Genomic DNA, 20,442 nt, shown 5'->3' with positions numbered 1-20,442 from the left:
GTTACACATACTTGGGTGGTCAGTCCAAATACACCAAAGGAAGTAACATCAGGACGACATCACGTTGGTCAGTCAAGATATGCTGACTGAGTTCACTGACGACTTTTGATACGTATTGTAATACTCACATTTAATTGGAAGCAGTTTTTATCTTCCATGATATTAATTGTAGAATATATTCTCCTTTAATCTTTGGCTAATTTGTGCAAAATCTGGATTAAAACCTGGCATTAGTGATTGTTTGCTGATCACCAACGTACCAATGTCAAAGATAAACTTCCATTTCCCCAACAATTGTTGTGTCATATCTAACGCTCGCAACACGTCAGTTATAAAACATCCCTTAAGCTGCAGATGAACTGATGTGACTTTAGAATGGACAATCATTATTTCTGAGAGTGAACAGTTTATTTCGCATCATATGTTTGGAACGTTACAGAAGATGTTGTACAACGTTACAGAAGATGTTTTACAACGTTACAGAGAAACATGAAATAAATGCAAGAAAACCCTAGCATGGTGCTTTGTCTGGCACTATTGTACAAAGTGGAAAAGGTTATGTCCAACTTTGTATAAACGAAACCTGTAATTACCAGTGGATATTGAATATATAATACGTTTAATATACCATGAGGCACTTAATTATCATGCGCGACCCGTGTGATGCATGCCAGGTTGTTTATTGATGTATCCTATATTGTGTAGAACATATACAAAAGGTTGTGTAATAGGGTATAGTAGGATTTATGATAAATATATTTTGTGTTGTGCAGATGATATATATGATCTGGTGTAGATTATGTCTCGTCACAACTGTAAACAATTAGGGTCTGACCCAACTCACAAGAGTGGCCATATCCTGGACTGGGTACTGTCCAGAGATTGTATTACTGATGTAAGAGTTACAGATCTTCAGGTATCGGATCATAACCCCTTCCTTACTGGGCTTGATACTACCAGACCACCTCATCCGACCAAGTCAATACACTGCGGAAACACATCAGGGAAAGATAAGGAATAATTTAGATCAGCTATCCAGAAGCCGAGGTTCCCTAGTGCAACACCATCTGAATGTGCGGACATAGTTGACCTCTACAGCACATTCCTCCTGGTGCTCCTTCACAATCATGTCCTTGAGAAAGTTAGGGAGATCCCCCACAGACCATGTAGAAATGGCTTGGATATTCATCTCAGCTATCAGAGGAGAACTCTGGTGTAAGACACGGCTCCAGGTACTGTATTCTTCGAAACAAAGTATAAGTAGCTTAGCCTATCAAGTTATTCAAAACCGAATTCATGAACTCATGAATCAGAGATAGCATGTCCAACCCAAATGCTCTATATAACCTCATGTTCACACTAATGGCCTCTCTGCCTAACATTGAATACCTCGCTCAACAGTTTTCAGACTTTTCCACTGAAAAATCGCAAAAATCTATCAGACATTTCCACACGATGTAGTCTCTCTCATACATCCATCTTTCCTCCGAATCTGACTGTCTCGCAGAGATTGCTCCATTCACGATCAAGTGTTTAGCTCTAATTATAAAATCCAAACCAACATCCTGTGTGCTGGATCCTATACTGACCAAAATTGTAATTAGTAATATTCTCACACCAGTGATTCTTCAAATTGTCAATTTAAGTCTTGGGTTAGGTTCCACAAAGTATAAAGAAACTGACAGTGAAACCATTACTGAAGAAACAGACCCACTGTGGACAAGGATGAGTTACAGAGCTACAGGCCAGTCTCAATCCTGTCGGCTATCTCCAAGGTGACAGAAAGAACTGTTGGAAAGTGATTGCCTGAACATCCTGAGCGTCACAATTTGTACGAGCCATTCCAATCGGCACACCGTCCTCAACACAGTACGGAGACAGCCTTATTGGAATTCCCCAACAACTTTAGACTTGGTACTGACAGTGGTATTGTTGGTCTCCTGGTGTTGTTAGATTTAAGGACGGCCTTTGACACCATAGACCACCGAATGCTACTCGATCGTGTCAAGGATAACTTCTTCCTGAGTGGTTCTGTATGGTCCTCGCTTGAATCCTATTCGCCGAATCGGTATCAATCGGTGTATCAGTGGTGTCCATTTAGTGAATTTCTCAAGCGGTGTGCCACACGGATCGGTTTTGGGTCCACTTCTGTTTACACTGTACACCAAGGCACTTGGATCAGTCATTAGGGTACATGGGATCAACAGGCATCTATGCAGATGACACTCAGCTGGCATCACTCTTCAAGCCTAATCAATCTGAAGCACTGCGGGCAGCTCGAGCTATGACAAACTGCTGTCATGACATACAGAAATGGACGTCGAACAACAAGCTTGAAAAAGCTGGAGTGTGTTGTGGTTGGACCAAAGTCCAGGCGTTTAGAATCTGGACTCACAACCTTGGATATTGGAATATCCTGAGGTATCAGTGTCAGAGTGTGTCAAAGGCGTAATCTAAGACACTGACCTCCCAACGGATAATCAGAACAGTTAAAAAACCAAGATCTGCTTTATGCATTTGGGGAACCTCAGCAATATCAAGAAAAGTAAAGAATCAACCATTATTCTCACACTGTCCCTAGTCATGACAAGGATCGACTATTGTAACAGTCTCCTTGATGAACCCCCTGCAGTGCAGATAAATCGTCTCCAGCGTGTACAGCCATCCGGATTGTATCACTCGTCCATAAGCATAACCCTATCATTCCGATCTTGAGGGATTTACACTGGCTTCCATTGCGGCACAGGATTACTTTCAAAGAACCTCTGCTTATCCCACCAGTGTCTGTCCGGTAATACCTACAGGACCTCATGCCCATCTCTCGTCCTCCATCCCTACGCTCTAAGTCCAAGTTTCTATGTTGCATCAAGACTGTAAGACATAGCCAACGTTCCCTCTCATATGCAGCGACAGTAGCGTGGAACAGCATCCCAGAGGATCTCCAGATATGGTGTCATTCAAACGTCATCTTATGACCTGCCTCATCAGCTCTAAACCCTTTTTGAGTAATGCGCAATATAAGTGTCTCTTTATTAATAGTAGGATATGTATGTATGTATGTATGTATGTATGTATGTATGTATGTATGTATGTATGTATGTATGTCTGTGTGTCTGTGTGTGTGTGTGTATGTATGTATGTATGATGTAGATTATATATTCACACTCTTCAAAAAAGGAAACGCAAAATGAAATTCAAACATTTTTTCAGGGTTGCACATTGTTTCTGGAATGTTTTAGTAGATCGTGTTTGACCAAACGCAACCGAAAATGATTTTGAACGGTTTTATCAATCAGGATTGTCAAGATGGGCGTGGATGTCATTAACCATGAATATCGAGCACAAAAATTGTTTCTCACGTGCATAGCATGAGTACAGTGTGTGACTATAAAAGACCCAAATGAATCTCAAAATTTCATCCACAGTCTTTGCAAGTACTGTACACGGACGTGTACGTCTCAGCGCTGCCGAATTCAGACAATTGGACGATCGCAAGTGAGGTGGCAAGGATCTTCAACGTTCATCCCAGCACAAAAACTCGATTGTGAGATTGATTTTGTCAAAAAGAATTCGACATATGACCGTCCAAGATCAGGAAGAGCTAGAGTCACCACACCTGAAACAAAATCTGTACATCCGGGACACAGCACAAGAACAGTTCAGAGACCGAAGAGTGTCCGATCAGACAATCATGAACCGTCTCCGAGAAGTAGGAATTCGTGCCAAACGTCCAAAAGTTGACCCCTCCTTGACACGACTACATCGAGTGAGATGGTGTAACACAGTGATGCCATGGAACCTGGCAAACTGGAGGCGCATATGGTTTATGCGCATATGAATCCCGTTATCTCCCCAGGCAACGTGATGGTAGAGACAGAGTCTATAGACGAAGTCATGAATGTTTTGCTCCTAACTTCATCAGACAGGTGGACAGATTCCCTTGAAGGGTGTGTCATGGTGTTTGGAGCGATCTCATACACACGCAGATCGGAACTTGTGTTTCTCCAAGGCTGTCTGACGGCCATTCGATACATCAACCAGATTCTCCATTCCCGCGTCGTTCACCTTGATGACCGTCAATGGCAGCTCTTCCAACAGGACAACGCCAGGCCCCACACAGCACATGGCACCATGGACTACCTGGCCAATAACAGCATCGGTACCCTCTCCTGGCCTTCCACATCCCCGGATCTAAACCCAGTCGAACATATTTTGAATCAGATCGATAGACTGGTACGTTGACGCCGTAATCCACCCGCTGATCTACACGTCCTTGAACAACACCAAGTTTTCATTGATATTTGGGTTTTGCATTTCTCTTTTTGAAGAGTGCATGTGTGTGCGTGTGTGTGTGTGTGTGTGTATCATATATATACATCATCTACACAACATGCTACATGAGAGAGTCAGAGAGAGATGGTTGTGCTGATGATGTACAGTATGCCTGATGATGATATATTGCTTGTAGATGATAAATAGCTGGTTGTATACATGTACAGCATGTGCCCGATTGTCACATGATCGGGTTTTAGTTCTACGCATCAATCAACATAGTTCTGAGTTGAAGAGATATATACGTGTGAATTCTGTCTAGTCTATCACGTGGAATGTGACATAGTATGATAGTTGCTGAACTTCCATCTGTAGATGAGGAAGGCGACCACGAGCACCAGCAGCAGGATGGACCCCAGCACGATGATCACTATACCATACTCTGGAAATCCTTCTGAAATGATTTAGTGTCAATAATAGTGCCAAACACACGTGTGGTCGACATACCCACTAGGACATTATGACCCGTTAACGGATGATTATCGTGGCTGCCTGATCTCATTAGATTCTCGTGATATCTCCGTAATTAGGGTGATTACAGTTCTATCACTAACATTCAGTCTGATGTTTGGTAAAGTGATAAACTCTGGCCCTGTCAGACCCACAACATAACGGTATCATCTGTATAGTCGGTTTGCAGTGAAACCAATGAATTTCACTTACACAAAAAAGTAAATCCAATAAAGTGAAATAATGATTGCGAATCCTCATCATTCAGCTTTGCCAATATAACATTTAAGTCTGAGAATTTTATTCAACTCAGGATAAATGTTGCTTGATTTCAAATCGCTAATATCGGTTTGTAGTACAAGGAGTACGCACATTAAATGAAACACCAAGTGCAAGTGGTGTTGGTCTAAGTTATACCGTTCATCACGTACCGTACGTGAATTTGTATTCTATCTTCCAACTACTGAGCTTACCCTGTGCTTTTGTCGCACAGTTAGCTCTATCAGACCCACCTGCATCATGACTCTCGCCTCTGGAAGAACATGTGGCTCCATCACACTAGCGGTGGGTCTGCATTAGAACACAAGACAAAATCGGCTTCATCACAGAAACACAGCCTGACACCCTTACCATCAGACTGATTTTCGGGCTGTTGACATTTGGCACCATCAAATCCACACTTTGGCACGTCTGGTGGGGGAGACGTTCTTCCTCCAGCCCAATGAATCGCTTTCCCAGCAACGGGTTCATAGCGTTTTCTATTCCCGTAGTAGTTTGCGACAACCTGTTGAAAGATACAATAACTGTGAACGAGGCACCACCACACAGCAAGAATAGTTAGATTAGGTTACGACGCTTCATGTAATCTATCTTTGTAAACATTCCTTCACAAGTTAGTACAATAGAGCTTTCTATCTAAGATAAATGTGATATATTTTACACGTAATATTGAACTATCTTAATGGGAATCTGTCTTATTACGAAACCTATCTCCCAGCTGGATAGTAACTGCTCCCTTGACCGTGACACACATGGGAACTGAGGTACTGATCACCTGTTTCAAACATACAGACATTCATTATCGCTACAAGTGTAAATTTTCTGTGTATTTTGTTATTAATTAAGTAATAATTATTATTGGGTCACAGCATTTAGTGTTTTAAATAATAATTATGATGGGTCACATTTCGTATAATAGATGGTGAGCACTTTCAGGATTTTGACATCAGGCTTTCCGGAAGTGCTTTAGAGTTACCTCCTCCTGAGTTTGTTTTGATTGTTTGCTGACTTCTGCAACACCATTCGAGGGCATTCCACGTGAGTGGCGATGGTCGAAAGGGCTCGAAAGTTCTTGAAACTATGACTGAATATATATAAAGGGTAGTTGTCGGAAACGGACACACATTACAGGAGTATACATAATCAATCGCTGCCAACGCTTGATCCTCGCAGCCGTCAGAAAGCTCACTGTGTTACATTCTGCATGACTGTCTGTCTTTGGCGAGTTTGCTACATATATTGTGACTGACTGCTTTAGGTTATATGTCATTGTACTATTGTCCTTGAAATCGGTATTGTGAAATTGACTTGTGACTTTGCATAACTTGCTCTCTTTGCTAAATAATACAATAATTGAATGTTTTAGACTTGACTTTGTTCTGTTTATCTGGTTCACAGGGGATTTCTTACACTTTTTGTCACGGCAAATTCTTAACCGTAACATTATGTAAAATCTAAAAATTCAGTTGAATTGTTCATAGAGAAAAAAAGCAACTTCCGTGGACTGGTTTGTGGCTCTTGTAATCTTTTTCTCCCGAAGTCTTGACTGGTTTTGGGCCCCTCCTGCGCCAGCCGCGTGCGCAGTTGATAGTAGATAGTTGATACAGTTGATAGTATATAGTTGATACAGTTGATAGTATATAGTTGATACAGTTGATAGTATATAGTTGATACAGTTGATAGTATATAGTTGATACAGTTGATAGTATATAGTTGATACAGTTGATAGTATAAGCAAAGAAGAAGTAATCTCCATTAGTATGATGGAAATGAAAACATTTTGAAGTTTAATCGTATGCCAGATGTAAAACTTAATGTTAGGTCTGAAACATAATGTCAATGTGCGCCTTTATATATTTTTGTTTTACAATCCTTATCAGTAGATTATCTTATTTGTATGCAATATGACCTTACTAATAAGCAGATCTGTTTTGCCCAAAGTGAACTTATAACATGACTGTAATATCTAGACATTTTATAGATTGCCAACATGAAACCTATTTCACAGACACGCCTTCAGTGCGATGAATTGTACAACAAAAGAATAAGAAGACAATGCAAGTATTAACATTCAAACAGACTGATATCATAGCAATTACCTTGTTCTATATCCTCATAATGGAATAGTTTCATGCCATATGTCTAATATACGACAAAGTGAAAGCTTTTCAGCTTTTCTCATTTGTGTATAGTTTCATTGGTTACTCAAGATGGCACACCTAATGATGTGTGTCATTCGTTAAAAAAGTAATTTAGTTAGCCAAAAGTCAGCACAAGTCATTGGCTGTCAATCTTTTGAAGGACAGACGTTGTTTCCACACAGTAACTCGCTGATAATTCCCCTCCTCGTAACATAACAGGTGATACATTTGGCACAACAGAGTTTAATTTATAGTGGTTAGTATTTACTCCAAACTATATGGGAACCTTTGTCGGATAATCTGAGTGGTGTTACCCCTGATTATACCTGTTATAAATTCATTAACTGACCACCAAGTGAATGATGACAAATAGCGTATGTAGGTTTATGCCACCAATTACGGTTTACAGCAAGGGAAGTAATCGCTGTATTGCATGCATTAATCTCTGGAACAGTGCCCCTTTAAAAGTCACATGCAACGTAAAACACAACTCAGGAGATCGATACTTTTCGGTATGCATTTACCGAAACAAATCATGAAAAATGCCAATTCAACCTATAAAGTTGAAAAAACGCGATGGAAAAAACCCGCAAAATCGGAGTTCAAAAGATTCACCAATTTTCCCCCAGTGCTGGAAAGTGCTGGGGAAAAGTGGTTTCAACAGCCGTGTTGTGTCCATAACGCATGATCAGGGAATAGGTTCGCTGAGCTTGAAACAACATGCATGCCCGGTGTATCAGGTTGTGAACACTAGTCTAATCTTGGTTGTGTACAAAACAAGTAAACAGTACGTATAAAGTACAAAACCTGAAGAAGACATTTTGATTGTGATTCCCTGTCACAGAGAAAACTCAATGTCTGTTTTATTGAAACCTGTATGTCTCCCTGCCTGTCTGCTAAGGACACTATGCAATGCACTTCAATCACTGACCAGATGCAATTTGAAATTAACACCTATCGGTTTTTAAACGTATCGGCCAATGAGCCAATCAATGAAAAGAGTTGGTTACACTTGAGCGCACACCCCACGACTCCGACTTGGTTCGATATCGCAGTAGACCCACGTACAAAATAATGCACTTTTGATTTGCGATTGTACGCCTGTAATTTTGTTTATTTGTGTTTTCCTAATCAGCAATGAATATTATATTTCATGAATAAGTTATATAAAATCTGATATTTTGGTTGCATGGAACCTTTAAGTATTTCCAGAGATGCCTCACAAGATGTCGGTCTATAAAACAAATAAACAATTAGGCTTCTACAGACTCTGCACAGCAGATCACATCAGGTCCATCATCCACAAACGATATTCCCTATCGAAGCTGAATGGTTCATGCGGTCACGTGATTGTATGTTAACGTTTCTCACACCGAAAAGTACACGCCTGAAAGTTTTACGCCTCTGTCAGTTGTCTACTTTGGTTTGTGTTATCACATTTATACAGACATCCTCCGCCTCACCCACAAGCGACGAGTCATTACCGCGCATATATAACTGTGCTACTGGTCTGAGGCGATGGAGTGGCCGTGTAGCGTTACGGTTCGCGCTTCCGCTTGAGGTTATCACAGGCCATTCGATTCCCAACAGTGGCAATTTGCGTGAAGCCAATTTCCGGTGTCACCCACTGTGACATTGCTGGAATAAAACCATACTTACCCTCTCAGTATTGTATATCCTACCTCTAGTTTACCGGTGCCAGGGTTGAGGTCCAGAAGCGAGTAGTCGCTGTCCCTGTCTCCATTGCTGTCTATGGTCACCGTCCCCGTGATCCCTGCAACAATCAATATTTACAAGGATGCAAGGTTTTCTTTTCTTCGTTTTGTTCATTATATACGCCGTGTAGTCTACCTAACCCACACCTGCTTAACAACGTTATAATACTTGTCTCGAAACGTCGCATCACCCAAATAAAGAAAATCTTCCTCCTTCAAGTTTGCTCTTATCTGAATCTCAAACCCAAAAATGCCCTCAAAAAAGGAAGTCTCAACTTCTCCGAAGGTCACGAAAAGATGTAGTTACGTTTCTGATGGGTTCCCTCGCGTTTCTCACGTTCTGATCACGGTTTCTGCGAAGGAACCGTGAATGCCGGCCAGCTTTGGATCACGTTTGTGCCCACGGTATACAAATATGGCCTCTCAAACAATAGCAGGCATTGCATCCTGAGAGGCAGCATGTTTCTGGGCACACGTTGAGTCCTAGCGTGAGCAGGAACAGCAGCATCAGCTGCAGAGAGGGAATACCAAAGAACGCAATGTACCACATCTGACCGGTCCTGTAATCGTCACACGACTAGATGCGTTGTGATAGAACGGCACGAATCGGTAACCATAAAACCTAGCTTACCATGAGAAGCGGGACAAAACGGACAGCTAGGTTGACACAATCATGACAAAACGGCAAACCAACGTGACAAAACTTGACCCTGAGATGTCGGAGAGTACACATACTTCCGTTCCCACAAGTTTTGTTAAGGCCTGTTACGTGCACTACAACCGGTTAGCTAATGTAGAACGAGTGAAGATGAGAGAGTGAGGATGACGTCTGCCCGGGTGGAACAAAACTTATTACTTCCCCACTCTCACAGTTTCTTTCACCGACCCTTAATGGTAACTGAGTCTGTGTCTTTAACAATATTCCCTGGCACAGTAGAAATTCTTGTTCAGTTGAACCACAAGACATGTGATGAGTATTACTTACACACTGCGCGAAGTCATTGTCATATGGAGTAATGTCCCAAACTCCTCCTCAAACTAAATCCTTTGCAACACATGTTTGTATGCAGATGGGCATATTCTACAGTTTTACGTTGTACGAGTGCTACAGCATTACAACTGTAACTAGATCTGACACGAGTGCATCAATGATCAAGTTGCTCTGCACATACACTGAAATAATAGTATGATGAGATTCCTTTATCATAAAGAACTTCAAGACGGGAGCTAGAATTGATTTTCTGTAAAACATGCTTGACGTAAGAGGAGATTAATGGGACCGGTTGGTCAGATTCTACACAGACCGCCGAAATATGTATGGAATACTGCCGATTGAGGCGGAAAACTAAACTCACACATTGTCACTCACTAATAACTGATTATGCCATCTGACCAGGACCCTGTGCGCCTACCTCTCCTTCTATCAAAATGCTGCAGCTGCAATCATCATCATCATCATCATCATTATCATCATCACATGTATTCATCACATAAAAGTCAAACTCATTTTCCACTTCTGTATTTAAATTTGAAAATGACTCATTTAGTGATGGGTTCTATACTTGGTGATGATGCACGCAGACACGGCTCCTGTGTATATACCTTGAAATGTCCGGTTCCACATCCTGTTGGTGACAGCTAAACCGTCAGTTACGCTCCCACCAGACTCGAGGGTTTCATGCAGGGCGATAGCGTACAGAAAGACAGCGTCGTGGAAGGCGCCAACAAACAGGTTCACCTTCAAACAAACAAGAGTTTTCTATAATGTTCAGTGGGATGGTCCGTTGATGTGGCAGGTAATTGAGTGAGTTTAGTTGTACGCCGCTTGCAGCAATATTCCAGCTATATGGCGGCGGTCTGTAAATAATCGAGTGTGGATCAGACAATCCAGTGATCAACAACATGAGCATCGATCTGCGCAACTGGGAAGCGATGACATGTGTCAACCAAGTCAGCGAGCCTCACCACCCGATCCCATTAGTCGCCTCTTATGACAAGCATACTCGCCCTTTATGGCAAGCATGTGTTGCTGAAGGCCTAATCTATCCCTGGACCTTCACGGGTCAACGTGGCAGGTAACTGTGGAGACAAAATTGCAACGTGAAACTGTCACGACCAAACAGAAGTTTCATGAATCAAACTGACAAAAATGATAGAAGCCAGTCAGTTGAGCCACTATTATCAGTCAGTTACTATGACGTAGAGATAGTTCCGACCAGAAACAGAGCAATGATTTGTTCCATGTAAAGAAATGATGTATACATGCACGTATGCAACATGTACAAACCACTGTGGTCTGTAATATACACCACAAACAAAAACGATGGAAACACTCTAAAGTTATCTAGTCACATATCAAATTAAACGTGGTAAGGTCATTTACTCTCTAAGGGTAAATGCAACGTTTTGTGTGCTAATTGGGCACATCACACAACCTGTTGGAACTTGCCGCGGAGCAACTGATTCAATATTCCCTGATTCAAACACCAGCACACAACATACTAGTGCATGTGGATGATATATAGGAGAAAACACGCCTCTGAGGTTTTGGTACACAATGTAAAACCTGAGGGGGAGGGATTTCCCGACCTTGTCTACCAAAGCTGAGGAGAAGTGTTTTCGCTAACACGATGGGTAATTACAATGTAGATGATCATTTAATGAAGCTACATAACAATAACTGAAGCGCTCGTAAAATCAATTTCATGACAGTAAATATAAGTACATAATTTAACCCCTCCATGTTCGTCTGCCCGATGGCCGTACGGTAAAGCGTCTGCCTACAGATAAGAAAATTGCGTTTCGAAAAGCCTTTGTGTTGTGAGGCCCGTGTTCCAATACTGACTTGAACGATTTTCTTCAATTGATTTCACTCATGTATCATTTCAATGTAGAAATACTGTTCATGTAAACTTAGGAAAAGTAAGCCCTGGGAAGCGGTCTTACTAACGAAAAGTGAAAACTGTCCCTCCAAAACAGAAACCTCAGATGTGGTTATTCTGGGAAGCAAGAGATAGCCTAATATATAATGAGAAGCACACTTTAGGTTTATGTGCAATATTCATAGTGATGCAGTAAAAGACTTACAATCCCTTACGAATGAAATCGATAACTGAAACGTCGAGGTGAACAGCTTGCAGTCCGAACATCGGAAACTGTCCCATGCAGTGTTGTCAGTGTTTGCCGAACTGGTTTCAGCGACAAATTGTGCGGAGGATATTCGTAAACAGCGTTCCTGGGCACACAACACTATCGTGTTTGATTGAAATACTGTCAGCAGGCAGAGAGCGGGAGAGTTTCTTTGACGCAACTGTGCATTACTTCATTCGAACTTTATAATTGGGCACTGTACTTTAAAGACGTATACTGAGCCACAAAAGAAACACACACTGGTAGAGATTTCTTAAACCAAAGGAGTTCACAAAAAATCACCAAATTGTACCACTAATATACCTCAAAGCGATGGCCTCCATGGGCATCGATGACGGCGTTGTGTCGCCTGTATATGGAATGACTGAGCCTGTTGATGACGGCCATAGGCACTTTGGGTCATAACCTGAGAAATACATGATCGAGTCCAGCCGTAGTTGTCGGCCTTGGATGGAGGTCATTCAGCCTTCTTTGAATCTCGTCCCAAAGGTGTTCTTTTGGACATAAATCCGTACTGAGAAACATGGGGTCTTCTGACTTACTCAGTGCAGTGAACAGTTCTCACGCCATTTCGTTGTCCTGGACCGCGATTCTGGACCACTACGGGGCCAACTCTCTGGTTCAGACCGACTGCATCCACATCATGATACTTGGACCACTCCATGAGTCTCTTTCTCTTTTTCTCTTTTTGGAAAACCGTTGCTCATGCCATCGGCTGTCGAAACACAATATCGGCTTTCATCAGAAAAAGCGCGTTTTTCATTGTCGATCAGGAACATCAGCAGACGTTTCTCTCTCGCAAGTAACGGCGCACTGTTTCCGTGGCTGTGGTGAAGTGATCCTGCAGATGGTTCAGCACAATCTGTCCGTCTTGACGTTCATTGCGTGGACGGTCTTGGATGCTGTTGGTAGTGTGATACCGTAGACTGTCTTGATATGAACATTAACATAAATGGCGACCCTCCACGCAGCCAGACCAACTTGTAATCGTTCCAACTCTCGTAAGTCGTGGAAAACGATTGCGTCAACAGAAGAATGAATTCAGGTGAGTTTGGGACTCGATTTGATAGGTAGGGTTGTCACGATCTGCACGTGCTCTTTCATTTTAACGAATGTCATACCGAACTTTACCACGTCTGTATTTGTACGTTTTTATTCAGGTTACTACAACAACAGAGTGTTCACTACTCAGAATGAAGCTCCTTACCCCAGTGCCTTTTAGATTACTACTATTGAGAGCAGAATCTTGACCTGTCAGAATGACAACCCTTACCTCCCCCTCGTCATAAACGTAGTCTGGGTACAAGGCGGATCCCCTCCTTTTCACTTCATTCGAGAACATGGCGAATTCTGCACTGGAAGGGCGCCTGTGGGTAACTGTCAACACAGACTCAAAAGCCCTCTTTGCTTGTGTGTTCCTCTCTGCCGTGTCACCTTCACGGAACCAAGGTACAGTGCTTTCACCTTGCCAACTGTAAGTATAAGTGGATGTAATGCACCTTCACAAATTAAATATGTTCCTATCTTGCTTTTATAAAACTTTTAGTGTGTGTGTGTGGGGGGGGGGAGGGGATGGGGTGTCTATGTGTGAGTGTGTGGGTGTACGTACGTGCGTGTGTTTGAAACGATCTTTTGAAGAATGGTAATAAAGTGCACTGCATGAATCTTGCATGAATCACCTTGGCCCAGACACAAAAGCAGTTACGCACACATAAACACCTACCCACATGTGTGTGTGTGTGTGTGTGTGTGTGTGTGTGTGTGTGTGTGTGTGTGTGTGTGTGTGTGTGTGTGTTTACAGAGAGATAGATGGGGGAACTCAACATGTGTCCAAGTTTAAGGCAAAGTGTTCTTAAATTTAGTTTAATCTTCTAAAAAGGGAGGTACAATATCTTTAGCAACTAATATATCACACACCTTTCCATGGAGACCTAATGAGTACAGTAGCTCCAGATATTTACATTTTACTTACTCTGAGAACATGTCCATGTTGATGATCACAAACTCTCCGCTGGCAAGTCCAAGTTCTGCAAACTGGATCATGATGTTCCTCACAGTGTCGTGGGATGCACACAGCACGATAACTAAACAAAGGAAAGAACACAGCACAATAACTAAACATAGGAAAGAACACAGCACTATAACCAAACACGGGAAATAGCACAGCACGATAACTAGACAAAGGAAATAACACAGCACAATAACTGAACACGGGAAATAACACAGCACGATAACTAAACAAAGGAAATAACACAGCATGATAACTAAACAAAGGAAATAACACAGCACAAGACAACTCGTAACAAACACCTGGGTAAAGTTACATTCCAGTCTGTGTCCATGATTGTCGATGTGAAATCACATATCGTAAGTAATGCGTAATTGAGAACTATTATACGAGTTAAGCTTCCGGTGAGGGTCTCCTATAAACTCGTGTACATATTCTCTTAACCCAGCGTGTTAAACATGAGATCCTGCCTATCTCTGTTTTCTGAGCACATACGGATGAAACAGCAGTTGATGGCCGCGAAGATTTCAGATACCTCTGGGTGGAAGTAAAACTTATGAGATGTGGTACAATGTTGTGGAAATATGTGAAAATAGATATGCAAAGATGATTAGAATACTTCTAATCCTATTGTGCGAAAACGTAAACAGAGAAGAACACAGAAATAATGTCCCATTAGAAATAGATAACACATATACAGTACACTCAGATTTGTTTATGGAAGGAATGAATACCCACTGTTGAGTTGGTCACAAAATGACGACGCGCAGGACTGGTGATTGAGTTAATATTTTACGTCACATCGGCGATATTTCAAACATATCGTGAGGCGCAGGACTAGTGAGTGAGTGAGTTGATATTTAACGTCACATCGGCGATATTTCAACCATATCGTGAGGCGCAGGACTAGTGAGTGAGTGAGTTAATATTTAACGTCACATCGGCGATATTTCAACCATATCGTGAGGCGCAGGACGTGTGAGTGAGTGAGTGAGTGAGTGAGTGAGTTAATATGTAACGTCACATCGGCAATATTTCAACCATTTCGTGATGCGCAGGACTAGTGGTTGAGTGAGTGAGTTAATATGTAACGTCACATCGACAATATTTCAGCCATATTGTGACGCGCAGGACTAATGGGAAATGATATTTTGTAATTGGTTTGAAAGACACATGGTATTTCCGTGGCTGAAATCTACACTGTCAAAGTCTAATTCAGTGTGAGTGATAGATAGCGGATATACTTCTTCATGTGCCTGTACACGTACTACCGCAAGAGCAACTATGACATGAGACGAAGTCAAGCCACTTGGTCTCTCGACATTACGTCAAAACAAGTACTGCCACAAGACTTCTGTCACATATCACAAGCAAATGCTCTCATTTCAAGGGGTTTCACACTGCAGGTCACACATCCTCCGCCATTCATATTTGATTGCACAGTTTTACTATGACTTGTGCACGGACATTTAACACTGATTGTCCATCTGAAATGGAGATTGTCACCAATTATCCTTCTATAATTATAGAATTATAGTTATAGGATATTAAACGCGTTCCCCTATCATATCAAGTTTATGTCCCGTGTGAAATAATTTTGGTATGTCACGAGCTTTAGCGAGTGCCAAACAAATATTATTTCACGAGGGACATAAACTTGATATAAAAGGGGAACGTACGCTGCGTAGGGGCAATGTATTTCCTATACGGCGCCAAATCACAAGAAAATAGACAAATTAAGACAGAATCAAGTCGTAATCGAAATTTATTTCTTTTCAGATGAGGATTTGTTTTCAAAAGCAATAATGTAATTCATCAAAACACTTGCGAAGTGTAAATATTTTGAACTTGACTACGTGACCTAAATCTTGCCCGAACGTCAGTCGGCCATCGTTGTAGGGCGAGTCGTTACGTTGAGAACGTCAAACGGAGCGGCAAACTCAACAGCAGAGATGAATGTGAGTAACTGGGAACAGTATGTCTCAAAAAACTGATGTTCTTCATCGGAGAACGAGGTACTGTAAATAATTCGGGGACGCTTTTGACCTCTACATAAGAAACCACGGGATGCATAGCAGTGACAATATGTTTGTGCGGGAGGACGCGAATGGATGCGGCAGACAGTGGCAGTGATAGAGATACAAGAGCGCCGCTCGTCTTATGATGTTGTGTGTTACAGTGCAGTCCTGATAACATACACGCAGAAGGTATTCAATCACTTGATAACATTTACAACCCTTCCAACCAATTTTCCGTCAATTTTGAAATCAATAACTTTAACGGGCGACGCCATATTTGTTTACACTCATGAGAGACCTACTAGACGTATTTGTTTACTTATTTTTATAGCTTGTTTTATTTTCGTTTTTATTACAGAAACTTGAGTTATTATAGAATTGAAAATAATGCTAGTAACCACACTAAATGAAATGATTTTTATCTAACTCCATAGAAGTGTTTTCGTTTTCCATCCTCTTAGGTGTGAAAAGTTTTGAATGAAAATCATGAATGGAATGAGTGATGAAAGTAGTACCAGTAATGTCAGTTGACGTATTAGCCAATCAAATCACTCAAAGGTGTTATGACACATATGACACATATGAGAACTGATATTATAAAAAAATATCCTTCATACTTTGTGATTTGAAACAGTTATCCCCTGTGCTGGAATACTCCCAATGTGTAATGAAGATTATCATTTTTTGTCTTTGTGAAATGTGGGTTATCATTTACTGTCCTTTTGTAATGGGGGTTATCATTTACTGTCCTTTTGTAGTGTGGGTTATCATTTACTGTCCTTTCGTAATGTTGGTTATTATTTACCGTCCTTTTGTAATGTGGATTATCATTTACTCTCCATGTATAATGCGGGTTATCATATCCCGTTCTTGCCTAATGCGGGTTATCATGTATACGGTCCTTGTATAATGCAGGTTATCGTTTACTATCCTTGAACAATGCAAGGTATCAGGACTATCACTAGCCTTGTGTTATCACTGACCGAGATTCCTTCACTTTAACCAGTGTTGGTCATCTAATATACTTGATGGTTTCTATCCGTGTAAGTAACAGTTAATTTAGCTGTAAGCTCGGTGTAAGGAGTTTAAGTAGACTCGACTTTAATACGGGGCGTTTGTCTGTCTTAATTTTCCGACCCGTGAAGGTCCCAGGGTAGAATAGGCCTTCAGCAACCCATGCTTGCCATAAAAGGCGACTCAGCTTGTCGTAAAAGGCGACTAACGGGATCGGGGGGTCAGGCTCGCTGACTTGGTTGACGCATGTCATCGGTTCCCAATTGCGCAGATAGATGCTCATGTTGTTGATCACTGGATTGTCTGGTCCAGACTCGATTATTTACAGATCGCCGTCATATAGCTGTAATATTGCTGAGTGCGGCGTAAAACTAAACTCACTCACTCACTCACTTAATTTTCCAGCAATATCTCCAGCCGAGCCGAACCCGAATCTTTAGATTGAAGAGCAAGTGCACTAAGCCTTACACCTCGCTTGCTTCTCGATATTTATGTCCGATGTGACGTTCACACTTGCTGGAATATTGTAAAGATATATTACAACAGACTGACTCAAACTCCAAGTACCCAATGGTAAATACACCCGTTCCACTATGAGAATGTGTGTGAAACTGTCAGTAACGTTGGTATTAGTATCAGACACAACCACATATCTGTCTCCTCGCTGTTTATTATATAGATCCAGTACGCTTATGTTTCGCTTTTACGTGTATCTCTAGTTTACCAGCTGAACAGATCTGAACGCCTAATGTACAGGGATATGCGATGACCATCGAGCTGGGCAACTAACTTGGAACTGATGTAGCATGATACAGTATCAGTTGTGAATATTAGACCAATTACTCAAGCTAATATATGACACAGGTGACTGTATTTGTGCCATCCATTGAACGGGCAACACATCGTAGTTACAACAGACATTATCCGTAAATACTGGTCTCAGTTAACTCAAAGATGTCAATCTATCTGGGAATTGTGAGATCACAATACATTAACGACTCACGCTACTGAACGTTTTTCCTTAAAGATCATTAATTATATCTTTCGCAGATTTGTCAGATTCAAAAGTGTTGAATACTCTATGGCTAAGACTGACCCTTTCGTTATTAAGTTGTTCCCATGCACTTAGTGCAGTCATTATTTACTGGGCATTGTATATGGTATCTACGTGCCGTGTTGTATAAGGCAAAGTATTTCACACCGTGGGATGATGTAGGCAACTGATTCACTCACCTCTTGTTTTGTTCATAGCTTCCTGCAGCAAAGCCTTCAACAGGTCATCTCCAAGAGTTGGGGGGAAGGATTTATGCCAAGGTCTTATGGGAAAGGATTTCTTCACTGCCAGGTAAATTGCTTCCATTTGGAAGAAGCAGTCTGACTTTCCTTTATTTGCACCGTATTTATGATCCGAGTATAGTATGCCGACATGTTGCCAGTTAAAATGTGTCAGAATGTTTAAGACGAAGTCCCCTACTTTGTTATAAGGACCTACCATTCGTGTCAACAGATTATATTCGGATTTATCTTGGAATGCGCTGACCAGTGCTCCCGAGGTCAACACAGGTATTCCCCATCGTTTGCTGAATCTGGCCACAGGCGCCACTGCATAATCACAGGCCGGTCCGATAAATACATGAGCGTTGCTTTGTGTATATAAGTCTATGGCTTCAAGTGGCCCCTCTGTTGATGAGCACTTACTATCTCTGATAGCAAGTTGAAGTACGTGGTTCGGTAAAATATCTTTGCTCTTTGATAATTGTTCTATGGCTATTTGTAGCGCTGGTAGTGTTTTCTGAATGACCCAAGGATATTTTCCGGCTGAGGGCAGCAGCACCCCAACCTTGACTACATTACTGCCGAGGATACTCGTGCACATGCCAGTGACAATGAATGCTGCCCACATGTTTTGTTTGTGTTAGAAAGGTGACGGTAGAGGCTATCCGAGAACACTACAATGTCCACTATGACGTCTGTTCATCAACATACAGCAGCTGGAAATAAATAAAATTTAAAGCAATAATAAAAGTGGATAAATAATGTAAAACAACACAACATAAACTAACTTAAGATACATTCCACAAATACAATTGAAGTTAGGTCCGTTCTGTATACATAGGATGTTTATACTCACTATGGAAAGGCAATATCGCTCAGTCGGCAAATTAGCACATTCTGATATTTGAATTTCTTCATGGAGAACAATATCCTTTCTGCTTTCACGTGAGGTTTGTTAACTCCTCACAACTTGAAAAATGAGTGAGTGAGTTTAGTTTTACGCCGCACTCAGCAATATTCCAGCTATATGGAAGCGGCCTTTAAATAATCGAGTCTGGACCAGACAATCCAGTGATCGACAGCATGAGTATCGATCTGCGCAATTGAGATCCGATGACATGTGTGAACCAAGTCAGCGAACTTGACCACCCGATCCCGTTAGTCGCCTCTTACGACAAGCACAGTCGCCTGTTATGGCAGTATGGGTTGCTGAAGGCCTATTCAACCCCGGACCTTCATGGGTACTCAGTTATATGTGAGTGGAGGGAACTTGGAAGAATAACGATTGTGGTATTATGTTCGTATGCATGGACCCCTATCATGTGACATGGAAGTTTCATAAACAGTGAGTCAGCGATAATTCTCGTCATCGAATGGCTTCTGCTGATCAAGATTCATCTCACAGTAAATAACCACAGAGGAAGATCCCCACAAGTTTGGATTATTGAACATGATTGTATCAAAGATGTGTGGAACGCATAATGTGTGTTGTAAGCATTATTGCCAAGATACTGTCTCAGTGTGATCCGAAAAGAGGTTCCGATGTAGAAGAACGTTAACATTTGTGACACTCACGTGGTCCATTCTCGTGGCCCCGACGTCAATATTGAAATTGTCTCGTGACCTCAAGATAATATTGTATGTTGTGCTGATGTTTTTCTTGAATTAGATGCCTTCCTACCCTATAAACTGCGAGTATTTATATGTCTTAAGAAACTACCATAATACTTAGCACCTTTACTTGAGCAAAGTATGTTAATACTACACAATATTGTCCTTTTGTTAATTTGACAACAAAGCGATCTTTATGGATAATAGTTAAATTTCACGGGGAATCATGAGACGAATTTGAAAACGCGTTGGTGTCTTTCAAGCTCCTTTTCACATAGTCTGGTGAGCACACGGGTAGTGAAGAGTTTAAATGCATTTGGAAGTAACACATATGTGGATGAAGACACATGCTGAGATACACATGGGAAATGAATTATGTCCTGAATAAAATGTGAGAGACATGTAATCAAATGCCACTAATATTTCTAATTTTGCAACAAAGAAACATT

At 41.4% G+C, this 20,442-nt stretch overlaps 1 protein-coding gene across 3 annotated transcripts in view; it reads right to left on the bottom strand.

The window, feature by feature from the left end:
- LOC137260180 (atrial natriuretic peptide receptor 1-like) overlaps positions 1-20,442 on the bottom strand; it is a 52,221-nt gene that overhangs the window by 8,838 nt on the left and 22,941 nt on the right. Inside the window, exons 2-8 of one of the 3 annotated variants that reach the window (XM_067797875.1) lie at positions 18,341-19,098; positions 14,040-14,151; positions 13,341-13,539; positions 10,520-10,655; positions 8,885-8,976; positions 5,295-5,566; positions 4,320-4,726 (exon numbers count right to left, since the gene is read on the bottom strand). In XM_067797875.1, the coding sequence (XP_067653976.1) occupies positions 5,336-5,566; positions 8,885-8,976; positions 10,520-10,655; positions 13,341-13,539; positions 14,040-14,151; positions 18,341-19,010 (1,440 nt within the window). In that variant the 5' untranslated portion in view covers positions 19,011-19,098 and the 3' untranslated portion in view covers positions 4,320-4,726; positions 5,295-5,335. Of the gene's footprint in view, positions 1-4,319; positions 4,727-5,294; positions 5,567-8,884; positions 8,977-10,519; positions 10,656-13,340; positions 13,540-14,039; positions 14,152-18,340; positions 19,099-20,442 lie in introns of those variants that run through there. The other 2 variants (XM_067797874.1, XM_067797876.1) reach the window with 2 other exon arrangements.

This window comes from Haliotis asinina, chromosome 13, assembly GCF_037392515.1.
Source record: "Haliotis asinina isolate JCU_RB_2024 chromosome 13, JCU_Hal_asi_v2, whole genome shotgun sequence".
Classification (NCBI taxonomy): Eukaryota; Metazoa; Mollusca; class Gastropoda; order Lepetellida; family Haliotidae; genus Haliotis; species Haliotis asinina.
This window is presented reverse-complemented; position numbering and strand designations above follow the sequence as displayed.